Source organism: Lodderomyces beijingensis (genome assembly GCF_963989305.1).
Source record: "Lodderomyces beijingensis strain CBS 14171 genome assembly, chromosome: 7".
NCBI classification, from domain to species: domain Eukaryota; kingdom Fungi; phylum Ascomycota; class Pichiomycetes; order Serinales; family Debaryomycetaceae; genus Lodderomyces; species Lodderomyces beijingensis.
The window spans coordinates 182138-207433 of NC_089976.1; the positions used below are offsets into that span (position 1 = coordinate 182138).

At 45.3% G+C, this 25296-nt stretch overlaps 12 protein-coding genes across 12 annotated transcripts; 7 read left to right on the forward strand and 5 right to left on the reverse strand. All coding sequences in view use genetic code 12, as the record gives it.

Annotated features, from left to right (window-relative positions):
- Positions 1–23: 23 nt before the first annotated feature.
- Positions 24–1604, reverse strand: LODBEIA_P53920 (uncharacterized protein; the record flags this gene model as incomplete). The annotated part of the gene is made up of 1 exon (XM_066975719.1): positions 24–1604. One exon carries the CDS (start codon positions 1602–1604, stop codon positions 24–26), a length of 1581 nt encoding a protein of 526 aa, XP_066832330.1.
- A 201-nt stretch (positions 1605–1805) lies between these two features.
- LODBEIA_P53930 (uncharacterized protein) lies at positions 1806–3113 on the reverse strand (the record flags this gene model as incomplete). The annotated part of the gene is made up of 1 exon (XM_066975720.1): positions 1806–3113. One exon carries the CDS (start codon positions 3111–3113, stop codon positions 1806–1808), a length of 1308 nt encoding a protein of 435 aa, XP_066832331.1.
- A 278-nt stretch (positions 3114–3391) lies between these two features.
- On the reverse strand, positions 3392–4543 carry LODBEIA_P53940 (uncharacterized protein; the record flags this gene model as incomplete). The annotated part of the gene is made up of 1 exon (XM_066975721.1): positions 3392–4543. One exon carries the CDS (start codon positions 4541–4543, stop codon positions 3392–3394), a length of 1152 nt encoding a protein of 383 aa, XP_066832332.1.
- A 711-nt stretch (positions 4544–5254) lies between these two features.
- LODBEIA_P53950 (uncharacterized protein) lies at positions 5255–6553 on the forward strand (the record flags this gene model as incomplete). Its single annotated transcript, XM_066975722.1, has 1 exon — positions 5255–6553. The coding sequence occupies one exon, from the start codon at positions 5255–5257 to the stop codon at positions 6551–6553; it is 1299 nt and encodes a 432-aa protein (XP_066832333.1).
- A 2539-nt stretch (positions 6554–9092) lies between these two features.
- LODBEIA_P53960 (uncharacterized protein) lies at positions 9093–11255 on the forward strand (the record flags this gene model as incomplete). The annotated part of the gene is made up of 1 exon (XM_066975723.1): positions 9093–11255. One exon carries the CDS (start codon positions 9093–9095, stop codon positions 11253–11255), a length of 2163 nt encoding a protein of 720 aa, XP_066832334.1.
- Positions 11256–11636: 381 nt separating this feature from the next.
- LODBEIA_P53970 (uncharacterized protein) lies at positions 11637–13139 on the reverse strand (the record flags this gene model as incomplete). The annotated part of the gene is made up of 1 exon (XM_066975724.1): positions 11637–13139. One exon carries the CDS (start codon positions 13137–13139, stop codon positions 11637–11639), a length of 1503 nt encoding a protein of 500 aa, XP_066832335.1.
- An 889-nt stretch (positions 13140–14028) lies between these two features.
- On the forward strand, positions 14029–16506 carry LODBEIA_P53980 (uncharacterized protein; the record flags this gene model as incomplete). The annotated part of the gene is made up of 1 exon (XM_066975725.1): positions 14029–16506. One exon carries the CDS (start codon positions 14029–14031, stop codon positions 16504–16506), a length of 2478 nt encoding a protein of 825 aa, XP_066832336.1.
- Positions 16507–16991: 485 nt separating this feature from the next.
- On the forward strand, positions 16992–17750 carry LODBEIA_P53990 (60S ribosomal protein eL43; the record flags this gene model as incomplete). The annotated part of the gene is made up of 2 exons (XM_066975726.1): positions 16992–16999; positions 17474–17750. 2 exons carry the CDS (start codon positions 16992–16994, stop codon positions 17748–17750), a joined length of 285 nt encoding a protein of 94 aa, XP_066832337.1.
- A 382-nt stretch (positions 17751–18132) lies between these two features.
- Positions 18133–18747, forward strand: LODBEIA_P54000 (uncharacterized protein; the record flags this gene model as incomplete). The annotated part of the gene is made up of 1 exon (XM_066975729.1): positions 18133–18747. The coding sequence occupies one exon, from the start codon at positions 18133–18135 to the stop codon at positions 18745–18747; it is 615 nt and encodes a 204-aa protein (XP_066832338.1).
- Positions 18748–19508: 761 nt separating this feature from the next.
- LODBEIA_P54010 (uncharacterized protein) lies at positions 19509–21236 on the forward strand (the record flags this gene model as incomplete). Its single annotated transcript, XM_066975730.1, has 1 exon — positions 19509–21236. One exon carries the CDS (start codon positions 19509–19511, stop codon positions 21234–21236), a length of 1728 nt encoding a protein of 575 aa, XP_066832339.1.
- A 1106-nt stretch (positions 21237–22342) lies between these two features.
- Positions 22343–23251, reverse strand: LODBEIA_P54020 (uncharacterized protein; the record flags this gene model as incomplete). Its single annotated transcript, XM_066975731.1, has 1 exon — positions 22343–23251. The coding sequence occupies one exon, from the start codon at positions 23249–23251 to the stop codon at positions 22343–22345; it is 909 nt and encodes a 302-aa protein (XP_066832340.1).
- A 133-nt stretch (positions 23252–23384) lies between these two features.
- LODBEIA_P54030 (uncharacterized protein) lies at positions 23385–24374 on the forward strand (the record flags this gene model as incomplete). Its single annotated transcript, XM_066975732.1, has 1 exon — positions 23385–24374. One exon carries the CDS (start codon positions 23385–23387, stop codon positions 24372–24374), a length of 990 nt encoding a protein of 329 aa, XP_066832341.1.
- Positions 24375–25296: the final 922 nt, after the last annotated feature.

Here is a 25296-nt window from a genome sequence, read left to right on the forward strand (position 1 = left end):
ATCTACACATCTACTATACTATACTATAAATTGTTGAGCGATGCAGTAACATCATCTACGCTAATCTTGGCCAATTCTTTCTTCACTACTGGAATCAAGTCGTCAACAGGAACCAACTCGCCTTCATTTTCCTCGCCTTGGCCCAACACCTTGATTCGCAATTTCCCCTCGGGAAACTCTTCTTTGCCCAAGATGACAGCAATCTTGGCACCCGATTTTTCAGCACCGTCAAATTGCTTTCTGATATTGGCCTTGTTCTTGTATAGGTACTCGGCATTGATGCCGGCCTTCCATAATCTGTTGGTGATTTGCATTCTCTCCTTCAAGAATCCGTTCCAGCCTTCGCCGCCTCCAAACGCCATCACGTATACATCTGTATGTTGCGAGTTTAGTTTGCTCAAGTCGACTTTCTGTTTGATGATGGAGAATAATCTTTCGACACCAAATGAGATACCAACACAGGGGATGGACTTGTTGTTGGCAAACATCCCCACCAAGTTGTCATATCGGCCACCTGCTGCAATGGATCCAACACCAACATACTCGGAAGCATCTTCTTCTTCCTCTTCTTCTACTTGTGCTTCTTCACCAGCAACAGCGCCATCCTTCTTCTGCTTGTTCTTCTTTTCGGTTTTCTTTTCCGCTGCTTTGCTCTTTAATTCGCTGGCATTCTTTGGCGGTGCTGAGGCAGAAGTGACAGCCTCATAAATCAACCCCGTATAGTAATCCAACCCTCTGGCTAAACTCAAGTCAAACTTCAAATAATCTTGAATCTCAAACGCTTCAACGTAATCAGCCAAAACTTCCATCTCGGAGATACCTTCCTGGGCAGACTTGTTATCCAACCCATCGCTTTTTCTCAAAATATCGATAATCTCCCTAATGGAACCACTGTGTTGCACAAATGTCCAGATTTTATCAGCAACCTCTTCGCTTTGACCCTTTTCTAAAATCTCCTTCTTGACAGCTTCCCAAGGCAATTTATCCAATTTATCAATTGCCGATGAGACTTTCCTAATATCCAGTTCGGGAACTCCACAAGCTTCAAAAATACCATCAAGGATTTTCCTGTGGTTCAACTTGACTTTGAAGTCAGTAATGTTCAATCCAACTAAACCCTCACATAGAATATTCAAGATTTCCGAGTCGGGCACCATCAAGTCGTAGTTCCCAGCAATGTCAAAATCGCACTGGTAAAACTCCCTCATTCTACCTTTGGTCATGGCAGGCTGGTCTCGTCTGTACACTTTGGCAATATGGTATCTCTTGATGGTGCTGACACTGTTGCACGCAACAAATCTCGCAAAAGGCACAGTCAAGTCGTAACGCAACGAGCACAACTCGCCACCTTGGTCTTCCAAGTTATAGATCAATTTGGAGTCCTCACCATACTTGCCCGTCAAGATTTCACGCAATTCAAATACCGGGGTGTCGATGGTGACACCTCCGTGTTTTTTGAAAATTGTAGATAATTTGTTAAAGATGGACTCTCGGATGATCATATCTTTATCGGCCCAATCCTTGGTGCCCTTGGGGGTCTTGAGGATAAAGTCCTGTGCTTTGGCTTTCTTGGTCATGGTTGTGGATAAAAGTCTTCTGATCATACACTTTGGCAACCCATCTGTCAAGATGTTTCGATTGAATTTTTTTTTTTTTCACTGTTTTATTCGATTATTGTGCATCTCGCTCAAACATTGAAGTAAGAATAACGAAGGGACTCTTGAACTTACCTCTACGCGAAATGAAAATTCATTAATAAGTACCTCTATAAAACTCTCTTTCTTTCAAGATGAAATATTGCTAGCTCAGTCATCTTCGTTCACACCATTCGACTTGGAGTATTTCAAACGCAACATGCCGTCGGTGAGAATTCTCTTACCCCAGCTGCCCGCGGCAGCATTGCCCGTTTCATCTCTACACTGCTTCAAAAACGGCAAGAGCGAAGTGCCCCCAGTTCCCTTTTCTTCCCCATTTTGTTTCTTTCTAGCTAGCCCCGATCTTAGTGTCGTTCCTGAACCCATGCTATTGATCTTCTTGGCTTGGAGCACGATATACCTTGTGACGATCTGGATGTGCTTGTCTCTAAACGATTTCAACATCGCCAAGCAAGCGTCAAAGGCAAGAGCCAATTCGGGGTTATTTTCCTCGTTGACTCGCTCGCGAATTGTAGCTGAGTACGGTTCGAGTGCCGTGAGAAACCCTCGGTGTTTCTGGGGCATGTATTGCCTCATTTCATTCATAAACGAATTGTCGGCCTTCAAATCGCCAGTTGCATAATGCTTAACACCAAGAATTATGTCAAAGAATTGAATGAGTGACGACTGGGCATTTGATCCTCCGGCAAAGCCTCTTGGTGTTTCTTCGTTCCCATAAAAGACACCCTTATCCAATCCAACGCTTGCCATGTTCTTCCAACCGGCCAAGTAGGGTCTGATTCTGAAATAAAAAATGTGAGGGTCGCACATCTCCTCCATCCTCATCAAAACCGAGCCCAACAAATCGAGTGCCTCGGCCATCTGCTGGAGATTCAGCGTCAACCTGCCAATGTCATTCTTCTCTGCGCACTTCAATGCTTCCAAACCAGTGGTGATTGCTAACGACCCCTTCTGCTCAAAGTAGACACTGACCAAGTAAAACCAGCTTTCGTCAATTGCTCCAGTGAACGTGTTTATCGTGGTGAGGTTATCCAAGTCAAACATGTCGTCGTCGTCGTCGCTAGGTATGATTTGCTTGAAGTTCCAGAGACAAAGCGAGGCGTAGGTTCCAATGGGAGGCAACCCAAGCTTTTCCGAGACTTCAATCCAGGGTTTGGCAATCTGAGGTGGAAGCTTGTCCGTTGGAGCGTCGGTTCCCCATATGTAGGCATGTGCAATGAACCCCAAGGCCTGGTACGCCCTTCTCACCTCTCTCTCCGATGCTAGTTTATCTGTCTTTAACAAGGGAAGCGCATCAACGACCTTGCGTATACGCTTTGTCAAGATCAACGAAGGAATGCTATCCGCGGTAATTTCCCAAGGCGAGTAGTACTTTTGCGGGAGTCTTGTAAGTGGCAACTGCGAGGGGAGGAACCCCCACAGTGGGCTTATATCGTAGTCTCTGAGCTCCGGGATCATCACTAAGCGAGTGTTGTGCTTCTTCTTCTTCTTCTTCAACTGGGAGGGTGGGAGTAGCGTTGCGGACAGTGCACGGAGATGATGAAGAAAAGGTTGCCAAAAAAGATTGCTTCTGCACAATTGCTATTTTCTTTTTTTTTTTTCAATAAAAATCGGAAATCTCCAGATTCTTGTTTTTGTTTTTTTTCTTTTTTCTTTTTTTTTTTTTGGTTTTTTTTCGAAATCGGATGACGAAAGCGGTCCACCTCGTACAACATGTTTTAAAACCTTGCATAAACTCACATGTACGTGCTTCTCAAAACGACGTCGCCCTTTGTATCTCTTCTAATGCCGAGCTCTAACAATTTAGCGAAAGCCTCTGCGAAATCTTGAAAGAACCTTGCCTCATTTTTGGCATATTCCATAACGAAGAACTTGTACAGTGGGTCTCGAAGCAACTCCATGTCAGTATTTAGCATCATCAAACTCTCGTCGTCGTTATAGTACTGGCGTCTTCCCGTTTCGGGCACGGTGCCCTGGTGCCAATTCTCAGACACGAGCGCTTTGTAAAACTCGTTGCTGAACCTGAGCGGGTCTTGAGTCCAGTGGCCGTCCCAGCCACTTATGTGCTTATGGCATCTGCCGAGGCCGTGTGCTCCTATCAATGCCACAGTTTCCTGGTCGGTCATCCCCATTCTTGTGAAAGTGGTTCTCACGTGATTTGCGTCTTTGTCAGCAAAAGGTAGAAGCCCCGCCGGCGGCATATATTTGAGATCCATGCAGTCGTATCTTCCAGGGATCCACTCGATCTCGGGACCGCCCATATGTTCAATCGCCACTTTGCCCGCCAAAGTCCATAGATCCGAATAAGTGACCTCGGGGAACTCAGCCTTGACCGGTTCCAACGCAGCGCGAGCAACCTCCAACCCCATGTTGCCTTCATCGGTGAGTTCAGGAATGTACCTCATGGTAGCGCCATTGGAGCCCCCTAACTTGGTTTCGACATTGTAAGTAGCGCAAGCGTGCCAGGCCAATCTCAAGATAACCGGCGCCAACGACCCATCGTCATGGTCAGCTGGGAACACCTCTTTCACGGCTTCTTTCACGCGCTCAATGTATTTTTTGTCCTTGGTAGATTTGGTGAATGTGCGCTTGTGATAGAGAGACCGCTTGCTTACGCAATCGCGCTTGAACTTTAAGTAGGAGTTGTAGCCTTGGTACTGCTGGAACTGGAAGCCGTTATGCACATACCGAACCTTCTCTGCTCTGAGTCTTTGGGAAATGTGTTTTGGTGTGTGCACAATGTACCTGTCTGTTAGGTAGTAAGCTCGATCCCACACATTTTGCCCCGGGAACTCGGAATAGAAGGATTGGATAAAGGCAAACGGCACCAAGAGCACGGAAATGAGGCTGGTTATTTGCATTTGAACCAATTTAAAGGTCTGGGACATAATATGGGAAAAAACCGTGAAAATGGTGGGCTGTAAAAAAAAGCAAATATTTGGTTCCCATATTTGGTTGTAAAAAAAAAAGGAAAACGGTTGTAAAAGCCTACAATTGGAAGCAAGAAGAGGGCATCCAGCACCCGGATAAAATCCCTGAAGAGATGACGGCATGGTGAGAAGTAAGAAGGAGGAAGGGCGATTGATTCGCAAAGATGCAGTCAATCTATTGCACTGTAAGCAAATCGATTGCACACGCGTAGTATGATCTGGCCTACTGATCAGTCCTGATCTAGATGTCCTGAATTCCCCTTCGTTCTCTCTTTTTAAAGGCCCTATCAAAAAGACACATGCAATGAGAGGCAACAGAAATTTCATCTCGTACACCAGTCCCCTTACTCTACACACCAGCATGGCTCTACAACCTCTACTGCCCCCCCTAAAGGAGGCCAACGGGGGGCCAATGGAGGCTTTTGGGGTTGAGATTTTGCCTTAGAGTCGTGCCTGCTCTTACTCAATTTGACGGGACCGATTCAACCTCTCACTACCCCCTCAATATACGAGAAAAAAAAAACACACACACACACCAGAGGCTCGGTCGACAATTGAGCAACAACAAGATAAAGAGAGATTCAAGCACCACAGCCCTCTCCAACTCCAACTCCAACAACACACACTTGCACAGACACAGAGAGAGACATATACACGCGGATACAAGACATGTCGTTCAAGGGGATCAAAAAGACCATCGTGAGGGCGCCGCAGAATTTCCGCCAAAAGATGAACATGGGCGAAGTCACGCAGGACCCCGTTTACCAAGACGCCGAGAGGAGATTCAAAGAAATAGAGATTGAGACCAAGAAGTTGAGCGACGAGTCCAAAAAGTATTTTCAGGCTATCAGCGGCATGCTTGATGAGCTGATGGCATTCTCCACCGCAATTGAGGAGATTTACAAGCCCATTAGTGGCAAAGTGTCGGATCCCAACGCCGCTGTGCCCGAGGACAATCCTCAAGGTATAGAGGCTGCCGAACAGTACCGAGAGTTGATCAAGAACTTGAAGGAAACGTTGAAGCCCGACTTGGAGTTGATTGAAAAGAGAATTGTTGAGCCGGCCCAGGAACTATTGAAGATTATTGCTGCCATCAGGAAGATGGCCACTAAACGAGACCACAAGCAGGTGGACTTGGATAGACACAAGCGGACCTACAGCAAATACGAAACGAAAAAGGAAAGAACGTTGAAGGATGAGGAGAAAATGTACAGCTCGCAGGCAGAGCTTGAAGTTGCACAGCAAGAGTATGATTATTATAACGACATGTTGAAACAAGAACTCCCCGTCTTGTTTCAAAAGCAGAGCGAGTTTATCAGCCCTTTGTTTGTCTCCTTCTACTACATGCAATTGAACATCTTTTACCAGATGTACAACACCATGGAGGAGATGAAAATCCCCTACTTTAATTTCTCCGAGGATATTGTTAATGCTTACCATGCCAAAAAGGGAAATATAGAAGAGCAGACCGATGCTATTGGCATCACCCACTTTAAAGTTGGCCACGCCAAGTCCAAGTTGGAAGCGGCGAGAAGGAGCCATGCGGGTATGGCAAGTGCCCACGCTGCTGCACCGGGCACCGCTACCCAAGAACAACTTCCTGCTTATCAAGGAGGGGCTCCAGCTGGCTACAATCCAGATTATAAAGGAACCCCAGTAACATCACCCACGCCTACGGGAGGCTATGGCTACCAATCACCTCAGCAACCAGCCTACGGCCAACATCAGCAACAAGCAACTTATCAGCAGCCGACAGCTACTGGGGCTCCTCCACCCGCTTACAACACCCCGCCACCCTCGGCAGAGACTTGCACCGCCTTGTACGACTACAATGCTCAGGCCCAGGGAGACTTGACTTTCCCTGCTGGTGCCGTGATTGAAGTTATAAATAAAAACGATCCCGGTTGGTGGTTGGGGAAATATAATGGTATCGAAGGAGTTTTCCCTTCCAATTACGTGCAACAATAGGAAGAGATAGATAGTAGACCACAACAACCATGCAATTGAAAGTTTGTTTTATAAGCGTGGAATCTGATCGGTGTGGGAGAGAGAGAGAGAGGCGGCCAGCAGGTGTGAAAATAATTGAAAATCTTGTTAAGGAGTTGTTTGTATATATATATCGCTGGAGTTTGTTTCGCGATGAGGAAGACAAGAGGCAAAGAAGAGGAGGCAAAGGAGGTACGGAGTATATTTGAGTAACTGATGATTTTGGATTCGTATTGGTCCTCACGGGGGGTTTTTTTCTTACTTCGGAAGTCTCTGCGGCTCTGCATCTAACCTCAAAGGCTGCAGATTTGGCTGCAAATCTGCAGCTACCATGTGTGGGGAGTCCAGGAGCTAAAACAATAAAGGGGTCTTCAATTCCATCACCCCATCCGCCATCTCTCTCGTCCTTCTGGTTTCATGAAACCAATACGTCGTCAGCAGTTTGCCTCTGTGGTCTCATAAACCGGTCCCCAGTCTCAGATGAGAAAAAACACACTTTCCCCACCTTTTCGGTCTCCTTTCCTTGTCCCCTCCCCTTTCCGACTTCTCGAGTCCTAGTACAGTGACTGACTCCTTACTCTTGCTCAGGCACTTCCGTACTCCAACAATGGTTGATCATAATTTCCAGATCCAAGTGAAGTGGAAATCGTGATAAATAAACAAGACCATGTAAACAGGTCAAGTTTGCAAATAACAAACAATGTCTCAGATTCATCTTCCTTCCTTTATTCTATTCTCTATTCACGCAGCAGCCATAAAAACCAACGCATAAAGACGGCCTCAATTGGATCCGACTTTTGCTCGGAAATACTACACTTACTACACATTTAAGAGTAAATTAGTAAGAGAAAAAAAAAAACGAACATTTCAAGTTGTTGAAGAATCGGTGCTGGACGGAATTTTGCGTTTCTCCTCGACACGTGAGCACAGTAGTGGGAGTTTCGCGAATGCCCCAGGCGAGCCATGTATTGGTAAAAATTGACACATTTCAATTGATCGGAAAAACCCCGTAGACAAAGAAGATTTCCTGCCGCCACTATCATCGGCTTGAGCACAAGCGCCAAAACGAACACGAGAATGAGCTGAAGCATGAGGGGCTAGAGGAAGGATCAGGACATGTTCTTCTGACTCAGCGGGCCAATTTGAGACGCACATGCGGGGCGGTAAGTCTGTCGCCAACGTCGAGGGGCATTTCTCGCGCCCACCACCACAACATTTAAACACAGCTATCCAGATCAGGTAAAGGTCTGGAGTAGTGGCTTTGTTTTCATTTCATGGATATGGTACTCCGTCATAGAGTGTGTGTGTCTGGAAAAAACCTTCGCATTGAAGCTATTTTGGTGTCCAGATCCACCGGTGTCCACACCTCTGGCCTGGTAGTCCATGTGTGTTGTGGAGAAGAGCCCAGCCAACAACATCATCAACAACAAAAACAACACGTTCCCAAGGCTAGAGAAGCGGTTTTTCCAAATTACATCGCGGGTGGTAAAATAAGAAAATCTAGGATTCTCCTACTACAACAAGGGAGGGGGGGAAGGAGGTAGAAGGGGAGCGGAGGAGCGGCGCGTTAGTATACATTTCCGAACTTTCGATGGCAGTTCAAATTAGTAATGGCAAGGTATTTGGGACTTGTATTGCTCGATGGTTTTTAGTAAAAAAAAAAAAAGAAGGAACTATGTAATACCCCGAGCCTGATTTGTTTCTCCAGCTATTTGATATTATTCATTTTTGGATTCCGCTGTTTGTCAAAATGACTAGAGGGCCAATTACTATTTGAATCTGGGGATGAACAAAAGCATAAAAAGAGAAAAATGACAAGCAAAGATTATTTTCCAGGTGGGGGTCTTTCCCAAAACAAGATGAGAAAACACCTGGTCGTATAATTTCCCTGTGGAAAATTGTGGGGTCTATCTCTCTACCACGCACCGTCCCTCCAATCACCCCCCCCATGGTTGAGTCTTGGAATGTGGGGAACAGATATTATATTCTGGGGTTAGAAAAGCTCATATCTACAAAAACCGCAAAAACGAAAAAGCTACATCCGTTGTGCGAAAAGCCTTGCAAGAGAAGCAGTTACCTAGATTCTTGGTAAAACAAGATTTGCAAATTATAACGATTCAGGGAGGATCTGGAGGAGCTTGCCTGAAAAGAAAGCTCTTGCTCTCGTGGCAAGAGCGCCTTATCTGAAATATTGCAAATTTGCAATTTTTTAGTCAATGGCTGCGAGAAAGGCAGTTTTCAGAAATGCATCGGAAATTTCAACCACCTCGAAAAAGTTCACGTTCGGAAATTTCACTACAACAACAGAAGAGCACCTTGTTTCCAGACCTTCGTGGTCTTCCCTCTCCCCGCTCTTTTTTTCAATATGACGATCGTGGCCAACGAGTATATATAAACAGGCCCAACGACCATGTTCTTAGACCTAAGTTCTTTCCCTTTTTTTTGTTTTATTCATTCCAACTCCATCCCAATCCTTTAACGACTTTACGAATAAACAAACTACTCACGAAACAGACACAGAATGCCATCCACAAGCACAATTAAAGAATCTTATACCGATGTGTTGATAATTGGCGCAGGTCCATCTGGTTATATGGCCGCCCTTTGGCTCGCAAGATGTGGTATCCCCACCAGAATCATTGACAAGAGAAGCAACGAGATCTTCACTGGTCAAGCCGATGGTTTGCAAAGTAGATCTTTGGAAATCTTCAAGTCCTTCTCCGAGGACTGCTTCGATTGGGCCACCATGGACCAAGCTTGGAAAGTTGCTAACCAAATGGAGGAGATTTGTTTCTGGTCCCCAGATGAAGAAGGTGAATTGGCCAGAAAGTCAAGAATCCCAGACTCTATCCCAAACATTTCCAGATTCACTGAATCGGTTATCCACCAAGGTAAGATTGAGAAATGGTTCACTGAGTCGATCAAGAACTTTTCGGGAGGCTCCATTGAAGTCGAAAGACCATTATTGCCAGTTTCCATCAAGATTGATGAAAACGCCAAGGACCAACAAGATTACGCCGTTGAAGTCTTGGTTAGGAAGTTAGACGACGACTTGGCCAGACCAGAACAATACGGTGGTATTGCCAATGGTTTGTACAGAGCTTTCGACGGTGACCAGGACAAGTTCTACAACCAAAACATTGACGATGCCGACAAGAAAGATTTCGAGTTGATACACGCTAAATACGTCTTGGGTGCTGACGGTGCTCACTCTTGGGTTAGAAAGCAATTGGGAATTGACATGGAAGGTGAACAAACCGATTTCGTTTGGGGTGTTGTTGATATCGTTCCAATCACCGACTTCCCCGATGTCAGATCCAGATGTGCCATCCACTCCAAGGACTCTGGTTCCGTTATGATCATTCCAAGAGAAAACGATATGGTTAGATTGTACATTCAATTGAAAGAAGTCGACAGAGACGTAGAAACCGCTGGTGATGCCAGAGAGTTCATGGGCAACTGCGATGATCCAAAGGCTAAAACCAAGGGAAGAATCGACAGATCCAAGATTACCCCTGAGTCCATCATTAACCAAGCTAGAGAATCCATGAAGCCATACAAGTTGGACTACACCAACTTGACCTGGTACACTGCTTACCAAATCGGTCAAAGAGTCTCACCAAACTTCCACAGACACTCGCGTGTCTTTATCGCTGGTGACGCTTGCCACACCCACTCGCCAAAAGCAGGTCAAGGTATGAACGTCTCGATGCAAGACACCTACAACTTGGGTTTCAAATTGGCCTTGGTCTGTAAAGGTTTGGCTAAGCAAGATATCTTGCAAACTTATGAATCCGAGAGAATCAAAGTTGCTCGTGACTTGATTGCCTTCGACCACAAGTTCTCGAGATTGTTCAGTGGTAAGCCGATGATTCCCAACGCTGCCATGTTGGAAGGTGAAGCCACAGGTTCCAACATGGACGAGTTCCACTCGGTCTTCTTGCACGGTTCAAGATTTGCTTCCGGTACCATCTCCGACTACGACAACTCTTCATTGATCAACAAGGTTGGCGGTGCAACTCGTGAAGGTCATGAAGAAGACGGTGTGTTTAGCCCATTGGCCTCCAAGGTGCCACTCGGTAGAAGATTGTTCAGTGACTGGGCCTTGGGTCAAATTGACCACAGACCATGGCACTTTGCTGACCGTTTGCCATCAGATGGTAGATTCAGAGTTGTGATCTTCCCAGGTGACGTTAAACAATACCCAGAAAACATGGAGAAGTTGCACTCTTTCAACGAACCACTCATGGCTCCAGAATCGTTCCTCAACAGATACACCCCAAGAAACGCCTTCTTCAACTCGGTCATTGAATGTTTGGTTGTCCACGCCTCTTTGAGAAACGACGTTGAGTTCTACGGTTTCCCCGAGTTTGCCAGAAGAAAAGATTACAGAGGAAGAGTCGACTACTGGTCCATCTTTGCTGGTGTCGGAAAGACCCACAACACCTCCACCAAAGTTGACATTTACTCAACTTACGGAATCGACAAAAAGGCCGGTGCCATCATGGTTGTTAGACCCGATGGCCACGTTGCTCAAGTCTCTGAGTACACCGGTGAAGGTTTGAAACAAGTGTGCGACTACTTCTCTGGTTTCATGATTGACCAAAGAGAAATCGCCGTTCCTGAAAAGGATGTCACCAGTTACGACTCGGACAGATTCGAAAAACCAAGATTAGCTGTTTAGAATTGTTTTAAATGAAAAAATTGAATAATTGTATAGGTCCCTTTTTTTTTTTGGGGGGGGGGGGGGTTTTGTTGTTTATGACGATCCACGAATTTGAAAAGTTAATGTGAAAAATGCAAATTTGTAAGTTTCTTCGGAATTACTCTGCGGGGAGTTAGAGCCCTAGGCGCGTAATAGAATCAAAGCTTCAATATAAGGTGGTTTATCTAGCAAGGAAGTAGGGGAAGCTACTTCCAGTACTTGCTGATCTCATTCCGGTTTCTGGAGCGTATACTTTTGTTATTTTTGCAAAAACAAAAAAAAAAAAACGGAGCTCGGTTTCTTTTAGGGTGTATACACAAGAGTTTCTAACTGGACCTGGCGTATCTCCTGCTGGGCGTCTCATTTTTTGCCAATGGTTTTTCTTTCCGAGCTGGCATTGACATTCTTTGTAGTAGCGACCCCTCCCACTTTTTTACCAAGGCCAAAACCTGGGAACGGGTTCGTTTTAGAAAAAACAATGCACTGCTGGCTGTGACTGATGTAGGCGTTGATCTTACCCTGGCCAATCAAGTTGGCAATTATGGTTTCCACTTCAAGAATACTGATGCTGTTTATAAACGATTCGATTTTGAACGAGTCTTGCCCTTCGCAGCCTGGACCATAATACAGCTCGTCGTAGTAGCTTGAATAGACAAAGCTCATCTGGAAAGCACTAAGGCTGACAATGTGGTTCGTCTCGCATTCTTGACATATCTGCCACGTCTTTTTAATCAACTGTAGTTGCACCAATTGGGTTATTAGTTGCATCAAGATGAACAAGTGCGTGTTTAAGAGCAAGCTTTGACTGCGCTCAATCAAGCTGTTGTATTTCAATAGGTTGCCCTGCTTGATTGCTGGGATGAATGAGTCCTTGTAAAGAAGCAGCAAAAGCGGGAATCTGTCCCAAAGTTTATCCTTCTCCACTGCTGCACGTTTTCCCTCATCATAGCTGCTGGTCTTGATGTAGTCGTTCGGTAGTTTACCATAAAGGTATAAACGCAAGGGAATTAGATACAAAAGGAGTCTCTGGACTTGCTTGCTGCATCGAGTTTTGACATTGTAAAGAGCAATCAACTCGAAAGCCTCGCTTAGCTTTGCCTCGCTTGTGGCATAATCGCCGTTGTCAAGGGCAATGATCGACATATAGTACAAGTAAGTGATGGCGGATTTCCTCGTTGCCACGTTCTGGGACATGCTCGGCAAATTCAGTTTACTGGCCTCAACCGTTTTCATGATGCTCTTGGCAAAATCCAATTTGCCCATCTTGAAACAAAACTTCATCAAGTTGCCCAAGAAGAAATAGACATAGTTTCTCTTGCTCTGTTTTGGGTCGGGGTTCTTGTCGTTGAAAACGACATGGAACCCTCGCCTCAACGTGTCAATCACTGTTTCCAAATTCAGTTTCTTCTTCGACGAATAGACGTCAAACTCGCCGTCTTCGATCATGAAGGAGTCCAAGTCCTCCGGCTGTCTCTTGTTTTTGATTTGGTAAATGGTGACAAACTCGGAAAAGCTCGAGATGAGCGCCGGCATAATCCATCTATCCTGCTGCTCAGATGCTCTCACGAGGGCCAAGCATAATTCGTTTGATAGGTTGAACGCATCGTTGAACGACCGATTCACGTGTATAGCCTGGATCAATTGGAGATGCAACACTATCAACTGCTTGAATTTGTCGGGAACTTTATAAATGTCAAACTCGTTGGGGATCTTGAAGTTTTTACGCCGTGCAGCTTCGTCAGTTCCGGGGTTAATCGTTAGCAAAAACGCTAGTCTTTTGCCCGCTTCTTCGTCTTTCCTGCTGGTTTTGGCGTCCTTGATCACTTGCAAAAACTCATCAATGTACTTTTGAAGCCCATCCATGACAATGTAACCAGAAGCGCAGCTTATAAACACACACACCCCGTGCAGGAGATACACTCGTGTGGTTTTGGTGGTATTGATGGTGATGTATAATATGTTACTGGTCTTTTTCAAAATGATACAGTTGGTAGCCCGGCGCCATGGGAATAACCCCCCTGGTAAGTGCAACGAAGCAGTAGCTGCAACTGAGCGGCAACCCTCTTAGCCAACCTGGAGGACTGGAGAGTTACTGATCCTCAATTGCAGGAGAAATAACAGTAGAAAACAGCTGGAGACCAGTCGACAAAGTAGCATGGGCCTGGTTTCTTGCACACTCCCCCGCTTCATATGCAAAAAACAGATCGCATGGCCACCCCCTTTCGCTAGGAAACTTTCAAACCACACAACAAACGTCCAGCTCTCACATCTTGACAAACAAAAACCAGAGCAAAAGACAAGTATCAAGCACACACTGTTACCAAGATAGCCGTGCTTGGTTGTCTTTGGTTGTGGCGGTGGTGGTTGGTTGTGAAATCTGCTGCAACTGGTAGCACCCCCAATGGGCGAGGACGCCTGTATTTAAAGGAATAACAATTTACCTTCTGAGTAAGCAAAATAACCTGGTGATATAGAACTACAAACACCCACCCCACGCCATTCAAGCAACACCACCCACACGAAACCGCATACACATCATACACCTGCTACAGGCCACCATTGGGACGAGGAAGAGGTGTATCATATTCTTGCATTTTCCGTGGAGTCAGTTGATTTGATTCTTCCGTTGCAATAGCCGTTTTTTTTACAGAGTTTGATTGCCGTCAACAACAACGACGGAAGAAGAAGAAGAAGAAGAAGAAGAAGAAGCTGGGAACTTGGAGTTGAAATTGCATAACGTGAACGAAAACATATGAGTTCGCCCACCAGTTTTGAAGATTATGAACAACAACCACCACCACAGCCACCGCAGCAGTCACAAGCTCACACTAGTAACAACGCATCTACCACTACTGCAGCAACAACAACAACAACAACACCAAGAACGCGCACTGCCAAGAGCACTTCGCCCCCGTCTAATGAAGAGAATGAAGATGTAGACATGGATTCAAACAACGATCATTTATTCAAAAACTCCGCTCATGGAGGAGGCAACAGCAACTCGAGCAATGGGGCTCAGCGTGACACCTCCAACGGCAACAATAGTTCGGAAGAGAGCAACTACTACGGCTCGGGCCACATGGAGAACGATTTCATGATGGATAACGAATATCACGACTATGAAGAACTACGAAAGGCATTGGTGATGAAGCGCCGGTTGTCGAGCATAAAACGCCCCCACGGCCCCTACATCGACGAAGAAGTCGCCGTCGACAAAAACTCCCTCTTGAGACTCCCCACAGAGGTGCTACTACAGGTTTTCCACTATCTAGAACGAAGAGACTGGTACTCGTTGGCAACAACATGCAAGGAGATTGCCGATTTGATCATTGAAATGCTCTGGTTCCGCCCCAATATGCAGAACGACGTGGCTTTCAAAAAGATTAAACTGGTTATGGAGTTGAACAAGCACAAGACGCATTGGGATTATCGCCAGTTTATCAAGAGATTGAATTTGTCCTTTATGACAAAGCTAGTGGACGATAAATTGTTGAATTTATTTATTGGGTGCCCCCGGTTGGAAAGACTCACCTTGGTCAATTGCGCAAAGCTAACACGGACACCAATAGCCAACGTCTTGCGTGGCTGTTGGCGATTGCAGTCGATTGACTTATCGGGAGTCACCGATATTCACGATGACATCATTAATGCCTTGGCGGAAAACTGTTCAAGATTGCAAGGCTTGTATGCCCCCGGGTGCGGCAACGTGACAGAGCCAACGATTATCAAGTTGCTACGAAGGTGCCCCATGTTGAAAAGATTGAAATTCAACTCAAGTCTCAACATTACCGATGAATGCATATTGGCAATGTACCAAAACTGCAAGTCCTTGGTTGAAATCGATCTCCATGGCTGCGAAAACGTGACCGATTTATATTTGAAGAAAATCTTTTTGGAATTGACCCAGTTGCGGGAATTCCGAATCAGTCTTGCCCCCGGCATCACCGATCGGTTGTTTGAACTACTCCCCGAGGGATTCATTTTGGAAAAATTGAGAATAATCGATATCACTGGCTGCAACGCAGTCACCGATCGGTTGGTGGAAAAATTGGTTGCATGTGCACCGAGATTGAGAAATGTCGTCTTGAGCAAATGTATGCAAATCACCGATGCAAGTTTGCGAGCCTTGAGTCAGTTGGGAAGGAGCTTGCACTATATTCATCTTGGCCATTGTGTATTGATTACCGATTATGGAGTTGCTGCCTTGGTTAGGTACTGCCACCGCATACAGTACATTGATCTCGCTTGTTGCTCACAATTGACGGATTGGACTCTTGTCGAGCTTGCCAATTTGCCGAAATTGAGAAGAATCGGTCTCGTCAAGTGCTCCATGATTACAGATTCCGGAATCTTGGAACTAGTTAGACGCCGGGGCGAGCAAGATTGCTTAGAAAGAGTCCACTTGTCCTATTGCACCAATCTCAACATTGGACCGATTTTCTTGCTTTTGAAAAGCTGTCCCAAATTGACCCATTTATCATTAACTGGTATCTCAGCATTTTTAAGAAGAGAAATAACCCAGTACTGCCGAGAACCTCCTCCCGACTTTAACGAGCATCAGAAGTCCTTGTTTTGCGTCTTTAGTGGACACGGGGTCAACCAATTGCGCAACTACTTGAACCAAGCCATGGAGGAACGAAATTACCAAATAGATCAGGGCGACATGCAAACTTTATTTAACGAACGAAGACGCCGTTTCCTTAATGGGGATTTGGAAGTTGATGATGACGAACTAAACATTTGGGAAAGGAGAGGCTTGGCCATACCCAATATCAACCCCGAACTAGCTGAAATTATTTTGCAAAGAAGACAAGCGAACAACAACAATGCCAATGTCGACTTATTCAGAAGAAACGACGAGTTGCAGAGATTTGCGCAACAGCAAATGCAGCAGATTCAACAGCAACTACAAATGCCGCCTGTGGAGCCCGTGGAACAAGGCTTGGTTCCACAGCAACCACAGCGAGCACCACCACCACCACAACTACACCAACCACAACAACAGCAACAGCAACTACAAGAGCCACCACCTCCACCACCAGCACCACCATTACCACAACAACAACTACAACGGCCACAACCACAACCACCAGCACCAGCACCAGCACCAGCACCACCACTACCACAACAGCAGCAGCATCAGCAGCCAGCCAGAGGAGGAGCGGATTTTGACGATGTGGACGCTGAAGATGTTGATATGGATGCGCCTGACTTGTTTCCTAGAATGTAAGTTCTAAAGTTTGCTCGGTATTACATAGATCTATTCTACTACTAATACACTAATCTTTTGCATCTTTGAGAGAAGCCGTGTTACAAAACGTAGGTTTATTGGCCCTATCAATAGGAGACATTACTTCAATTTAAAGCCTAGAGGTTCACATTTTCAAGGGGCTCGTTTCACCTTGCATACTATTAACTGCGCAAGATATAAAAACCACTTATGAGCTATGCACTGAGCGATCTTTAACCGTTGCAATTAAGTCGTAGTAGATCCACCCGTATGAGCCAAAAAAGGAAAAAAAAAGCAAATGGACATTTCCGCATGGAATCGGGCTACAGCCCTAAGTCTCGTGCGCACCCCACTCAAAAAAAGCCTCTACGCACACACTAAGCAATAGTGAGTCCCATCACTGAAAAAAAAAGAGCTAATCATTAAGAGAGAGAGGGCACCACTGAACTCTTGACGTTTCTTCATTACAACAGCATAGACCAAAAATGTATGTGTGAACCATAGATATAGCAAGCATTCGAAGGGTAATCAGGGAAACAAGATCAAATGAAATAAAGCAGGCGAATCAACTGATTGAATCGAATGAAAACTGGAGACGAAACTACGAGGTATCATGACTTGTTGGATATGAAATTGACAAGCAAAGGAATTTTTTTTTTTCACGAAGGACAAAGAGCACCATCAACCATGTTTTCTCAACAATGAGTTCATGGTGATAATGAAACTATGGAAAATTTATTCTTGTTCAATGACATTGAATTTTGAAGTCACAGGAGGGTTTTCTTTAACTTTGAAAGCAGAATTTTATCCTAATCATTCAGAAGATCCACACACTTTTCAGCCCCGGCCATTTCGCATTTATTCAATCACTCAGTCAAAGCAACAACCTCATGGAAATCCCTTTTTTACCGACTGCATTTGGATTCCCGCCAGTCTTTAGTGCATTACTAACAAAACTTTTCTTTAGGACAAAGAGAACTAAGAAGGTTGGAATCACAGGTAAATTCGGTGTGAGATACGGTTCTTCATTGAGAAGACAAACCAAGAAGTTGGAAGTTCAACAACACGCCAAGTACGACTGCTCATTCTGTGGTAAGAGAACTGTCCAAAGAGGTGCTGCCGGTATCTGGACTTGTAAGAGTTGTAAGAAGACCGTTGCTGGTGGTGCTTACACCGTGTCTACCGCTGCTGCTGCTACTGTTAGATCAACCATCCGTCGTTTGAGAGACATGGCTGAAGCCTAAGCTTTTGCTCGAGTGGTGGTTGTTACTTCTGTATAATAATGAATGTTTTTTGAAAGAGGATTAATTATCAAGGACCAGTTGGTTTTGTTTCTTTTTAGCAGCGATCGGGAAGTCTGCGGTCGGGTCGCATGGGTCGTGGCATCCCGTTGCTTTAATCCTCTCTTTCCTTCTCCGTGCTTATGTCAAGAGTGATAGGAAACCTCTTTAACATTGGGTTTTGGCTTCTGAGTTCTCGGTAGACGAGACTCGATATCGCGAAACTCCAAAAAGCGCACGGCATGATCAAAACCCACCTCTTGCTTCCATTCACACCACCATACGCCACACACTGTCACCAACGGTTTTCTCCTTCTCGTTCTGGCCCTGCACGAAAGACAGCACCATGACAGAACCAAACGAATCACAACCGGAGTTCCAATTCCCCAAAATTCATTCTTTCCCGCCGCTATATACAAAACAACCAAACCAATCGATCCACCAACAACAACTAGAAACATGGTCCCACATAATACTACTATACTGCGAGTTCTACAAGATCACATCGCTAACAAGCACAGGCACGCCGAAACACACAACAAGCACCACGCGCAACGTGTCAGCATTCCCACCGATATTCACCAACAATGCCATAAACCGCAGCGTCAACCTCGAGTTCAAAACGGCGATTTTCAACCACATGATAAGTACCAAGCGTGCCGAGTTGATAGATCACAAGAAGCCGCACATGGGGATGTTCATATATTGGCGATCTATCGCTGAATGGGGGCAAATTTTATATGACTATGTGTCAAACACGGGCCAAAAGGGCACCGTGCTCACGTTGTGGGAATTGACCTCGGGCGGAACCGAGGAAGATGCCAACCTCTTGCCGCTAGAGTTGAAGAACATGGATGAGCTGTTGTTGATTAAGGTCATTCAGGAGTATCTCGTCAAGCTGGGCAAAGCGCAAGTTTTGATTAACGAGCACGATTCTATTGGCGGTGTCAAAATTGTATAAGCGAATGAAAAAGTGCAAACACACTTGCGGGAGGGGGGGAGGAAGATCAATATTAGAATCAAATTATAGAAATCATAAACGCAATGTACGAGTTGGGTCTTGGGGCTTTCATTCGTGCTGGGTGTCATATTCAAATTTTGCCGTTACAGAATTACCGTGGTTTCAAAAGGAAACTCACGGCAATCTGCTCCATGATTTCATCAGAAGGCATAAATTAATCGAAAAAGAAAACATTCTTGTTCTTTATGACTGGTGCAAAAGGTACTTCTAAAGCCAATTCTATCCTCCCATGGCTATCCCATTGAAGTGTATAAACCAGCCAACATTTGTCTCTCACGCGTGATATTACCGTATAAGGAAGTCTACGATTTTAAGTAAGCCATCACGAGGAGGAAAGAAAAAAAAAACTGGTGAAACCATCACATCTGACTCCCACTCCTAGCTCTTCTTGTCTCTTCTTCCCGCTTAAATCTCATCATTTAAGAGGGCATAGTTCTTGTTCAACTAGATCATCCGCGTTGATTGATTTAATCGGAGAAACAAATCGTCAATCCTACTTGAATCTTTTGCGTTTGTTTGCGTGTGATTCTTTTTAGGCATCCCTCGTTTTCTACATATTTTTCATTCATTTCATCTCGTTTCGCCTCGTCATCTCAATCATTAGACGTGTCAAACATCTCATAGACGTTGTTTTCTGCTTCCACCCCACTCTAGAAATATCCATAAATTCAAAAAACAAGTAAAGGAGAAGAGAAACCAGAATGAAGTACGTTGTTGTTTCAGGTGGTGTCATCTCAGGTATCGGTAAGGGAGTCTTGGCCTCATCGACAGGGTTATTATTGAAAACCTTGGGGTTGCGCGTTACTTCGATCAAAATTGATCCCTATATGAATATCGACGCCGGTACCATGTCGCCACTAGAACATGGAGAGTGTTTTGTGTTGAACGATGGTGGTGAAGTTGATTTAGATTTGGGCAATTACGAAAGATACTTGAACATCACCTTGACCAAGAACCATAACATCACCACAGGTAAAATATATTCCAAAGTGATTGAAAAGGAGAGAAAGGGAGACTATTTGGGCAAGACTGTTCAAGTTGTGCCACATATTACCAATGCCATTCAAGATTGGATCGCAAATGTCGCCAAGGTCCCCGTTGACGATACCGGTTTAGAACCTGAGGTGTGTATTATCGAATTGGGAGGTACCGTGGGTGACATTGAAAGTGCACCATTTGTTGAAGCCTTGAGACAGTTTCAATTTCGCGTTGGCTCCGAGAATTTTGCCTTGATTCACGTGAGCTTGGTGCCGGTGATTCACGGCGAGCAGAAAACCAAGCCCACGCAAGCAGCCATCAAGGACTTGAGAAGCTTGGGTTTAACCCCCGATATGATTGCTTGCAGATGTCAAGAGGAGTTGGAGCGGCAAACGATTGAGAAGATTGGCATGTTTTGCCACGTGGGGCCCGACCAAGTGATCGCGGTGCACGATGTCAACTCCACCTACCATGTGCCCTTGCTTTTAAAACAGCAAAAGATGATGAAGTACTTGACCAAGAAATTGGCCATTGGCGAAGTCCCTACGGAGGCGTTGGAGAGAGGCGAGCAGTTGTTGAATAAATGGAGATCATTAACGACGGCACACGATAGATCGTTTGAAACCGTCACCATTGCCCTTGTTGGTAAATACACCCACTTGCACGATTCATACTTGTCGGTGATCAAATCGCTCGAACACTCGTCAATGAGATGCAACCGCAGATTAAAGATTGAATGGGTTGAATCGAGCAATTTGGAAGAAGGAATGAAGCATGAGAACTTGTCAAAGTACCACAAGGCATGGCATTATGTGTGTCAAGCCGATGGTATCTTGGTGCCCGGTGGCTTTGGCTCTAGAGGTATCGAAGGTATGATTGCCGCAGCTAAATACGCCAGAGAAAACAATATCCCCTACCTTGGCGTCTGTTTAGGTTTACAAATTGCCGTGATTGAGTTTGTGAGAAATGTTGTCGGAATCAAGGGCTCCACCTCGCAAGAGTTTGACAATTACAAAGAAGAAGACGGCATCACCCCTTCGGTGGTGTACATGCCCGATGTCGACCAGATCAAGTTGGGCGGCACCATGAGACTAGGCATCCACGAGACGAGATTCACCAAAGACTCACAAGATAGCGTCTTGCGCAAGCTTTACGGTGGTGCAGACGCCGTGTTTGAAAGACACCGCCATAGATACGAAGTGAATCCCGAATTGATCAACGAGATCGAGTCCAAGGGGTTGAAATTCGTTGGTAAAGACGAAAGTGGCAAGCGGATGGAAATGATTGAGATTCCATCGCACAGATTCCTCGTTGGTACGCAGTACCACCCTGAGTATTTGTCCAAGGTCTTGGATCCTTCTCGACCATTTTTAGGTTTGGTTGCTGCTTCAGCTGGAATATTGGACGAAGTCTTGGCTAGGGATGATTTAAACTATAAAGGTGAGTTCTAGATAGGGGGCTTTTTTTTTTTGCATGATACAGAAAGTATAGAAGAAACTCATTCTCTCTTTTTTTTTTTTGGAGAAATAAGCTTGAACTCTGGATTCTATTGGTCGTAGAGAGAGAAGTTGTCTTCTCTACCTTGTTATCTTGTAAGTAGAGCTGATAAAACGTGATGGTTGAGAAAGAGCTGAGGAGGACAGGGGGGAGGGGGGTAAGTACAGCTATAATAACTCAAACTTGGCAGGAATCCCAAAAAAACTGCAATTTCCTGTAGACAGCGATAATCACTCACCACCACCCCAAACGGGCCACTCATCTCAGATCTGGTATTATCTTGTCCTCTCAGCTCATGAGCAGTTTCTGCCACCGCGACAGTGACAGCAACAGAGAGAGGGAGAGCGATTTTGGCTGTGATGTATTTCAATTTCGAAACACCAGTGGGAAGAAGAAATGATGCAATCGAGAACGGAGTTGCCCAATGGAGTAATACCCGCACGCGCCGCACTCGCTCCCGCTTCTTCAACTTTCCCTCCCACAGACACCCCCTCCCCTGTCGTGAGTAGTATAAATACCGCCACACAATCCCCCGTCTTTCTCCTTTTTTTTTTGCCATCCTTATCATATATCAATTTAATCAACTCAAAGTAGTTTAACATAGTTAAGAAAATGCCAGCTCAGTTAGTCAATTACTCATCGGAAAGTGGATGCAAGTGCGGTTCTGAATGCAAGTGTGCTTCTGAATCCGACTGCAAGTGCGAGAAGAAGTGAACCCATGGAGGTTTTTGCTGCCTTGAACGGAGGAGCAAGAAGAGGTTTTTTTTTTTGAAGTCAGTTTTGCTAAGGAGTGAGAAGGTGAGGTTTAGATTATGCTATAATGGTATAGTTTAGAAATACACAAGAGATGTGATTTGATGAAACTATTTTTGAATAGGTGTAGAAGACACGTTTGAAGTTCTCTCATGACTGGAGGGTTTCGAGGGCTTTTCCAAACTACTCCGATTCTATGCCCAACTCGGTGATCTTCAGCTTGACAATAGGTCTCAACACATCCACCTGTTGCAAGTAATGCTTTATAGCTCTATTACTCTCACTACTTCACGTATAATACTTGATGCTACTCCGATTCTATGCCCAACTCGGTGATCTTCAGCTTGACAATAGGTCTCAACACATCCACCTGTTGCAAGTAGTGCTTTATAGCTTTACTGCTCTCACTAATCTTTCTTGACTTCAAATTGAATGCAAAGCGAGGCTGAACGAGACTCCATAACCCGACCCACGACTTGTCATACTGGTCATTAATCTCCAACGAATACATATAGTTATCCCTCGCGTCAATCAAAATCAGCATCAACTCAATCACCTTATCCTTGCGCTGTTGTTCATTCTCCTTCAACTCTCTTTCAGCCTGCAAGAACAAGTAGTAATTCATCAAGCCAATCTTGTAGAAAATGTTATACGCCGTCGGTTGCAACACCACCACGCGCTTCAAGCAATATAGCGCGCGGTCATAGATGCCCAATTGCGCATACTGGTGGCTCAACTCGCACCAGCTCAAGATGTCCGCTGGTTGCAAATTCAAGTAAAAATTCAAGTTGTTGATGTATTTTTCAGGGGTAGAGTCGTACCTGGCAAATGTAGTCAAGCGACGCGATAACTTGAGCTCGTCAGGGTCGGCACTGAGGATATCGCCCGCGTGCTTGAGTTGGCCTTGCGATTCATAGTATATCGATTGAAGTAGCCGGATGCGCTGCGACGTGGCATCCGACCCGAACTGATCGCGCAACCTATCCAAGATGTTCTTGGCCTCTATGTCATGGTGAGTTAGGATTGACAAGTAGAATTCTAGCTCGAATAGTTGGAAAAGTTCAATTGAATCGAGCTTGGTTTCGTTGTGGAGTAAGTAGTCCGTGAGTTGTCTCGTGGTGTGGTGGAGTTGTTCTGGGGTGAATTTGGCAAATGCTCCACTTGCTGCTATGTGAAGTAGCTTCTGTTTAACTAGTGAGGGTTCTACCGCCGACATTGAGGATGATGAGAGGATGCTGAGGGGATATTGACCGTGGGACAAGTTGGTCAACTAGTTGAGATAACATGGTGTATTCTTTTTTTTTTTTGGAGCCTGGACAACAAACATGAAAGGCGCCCCTTGCAAGAAAATGCTCACGAATGTAACAGCCAGACCTCAGCTAAATGCATGCATGGTGAAAAGTGAGACGAAAGACAACTCTCTAGTGCCTCAGTCAAACCTGGAATCTGAAAGCGTGAAGCAAAGACACCGCGAGGTCGACAAATGTCTAGATGAAGATGAACTACGGCACGAGCCCTGGCAAGAGCCCCACCCTTTGTCAACCACAACCACATTGAGTTTAGAGTTGCCGACATGGCCCCAAATCAAGAGACTCCAACGTTACTACTACAACATCTACAAACAACTAACTCAAAAACTAAACCATTTAATTTACTTGACAAAACTCCAGGAACTATCCTCTGCACCAACCACGGCTAGTTTAGCAAATCGGATAACTGAAATTCAAAAAGACATGTCCGTGCCCAGTTCACTTCCCCAGTTATATGAGTTCTTGTATTTAGCCAATCAAGAAACCAAAACCGCCGACTTGCTCAATCGCTACTTGATGCTCGTCAACCCGATCCAGAAAGCAATACACTATGCCGAGTTGAACACGCCCGAGTCGCAAATCTTGCACTACTTGAATCAGCTATACGATGGAGACGAGAGTTTGGTAAGCAAGTTACAAGAGATCAAGTTAAAGCAACGCCGAGGCGAAATGCCCTTGTATCCATATGAAAGTTCACACGAGACGAAACGGGAAAAACAACAGATTCGAGACTTGATCCGCGAGATCCGAGGGTTGAACAACAGCATTGCTGATCTTGAACCACAGGCTCAAGCCAAAAGTGCACGTTACAAGAGCGAGTTGCGGTCTAGTTGGAGTGAGATGGACCGTTTGTGCCTTTTGATTATTGGGTTGATCTCAAGCTTACCTTTCCAATGGTATGATGCCGCCGTTGACGGTGGTGGAGCCATGGCTCAAATTTTGGTGGAATTGAATGGCCTAAGACGGAAATTGGAGGCGTATCAAGAAGACATTGTGGATGTGGATGTGGACAAACTTTTGCGGGAATAAAAGAAAAGGGGGTGGAAAATGTAAAGATGTTATGGAATCATGAAGAAAAAAACAAACCACCACATGCTGCTATTTCGTTATCTAGATAAACATGTCAGATCTTTGATGTAGGCAATGGGCGATAAGGTTACGTTATCTCCCATCTGGTTTACGGCCCATTTCTCACCCCTCTTTAAGATAGGACCCGGTATCAATGTACAAGTAAAAACGCACATCCACTTCTATTTTTTGGGGGGTTCAGCACTTTGACATTGCCACATTCGTGACCCTATCCATTCGCCCCCAACTTGAGCTCCATTTGCCCCAAGCTGAGTCAATTGTGCTGAGTCTGAGTCTGCGTCTATTGTGCCAAATGCTCGCGTTGCTGTTAGCCGTGCGCTTCCATTGGCTTCCATCGGAACGGCCCTTCCAAGGAACCCAGCGGCCCAAAAAACTTCCCACTGCGGCCGCCCACCTACCCCATGCGAGGGCATGCAGGAGTTGAACCCGACTCGTAACAGTCGGATTGACGCTTATCTTTTTAGCCAGAGTTGCTGCCCCCCCTGCTCCCGACCCCCGGATTGCTAGGAACCAGCGAGTGTACGCGTTGCACGGGGAGACACACATACGGACAGTCCCGTCATGCCGTTGCACATTCCTAGAAACTCCGCTCCCGATAACAACTACCACAACAGCCCCACAGATACATTGCTTATAATAACTCCACCTATACTGCAACCCCCCTTTCCCCCAAGTCCCCCTCTCCCCACTGGCCCAAAATTGGAGTATAAATAGACCTGCAAATCTCCCACATTGGAGAGAGGAAAGAAAACTATTCACATCACCATCAATTGAATCTAACACGCACACACACACCACTACTATTGAAAAACAAAAATGTCTTCTAAAGCTGAATGCCCATGCTGCTCATCTGAATGTTCAT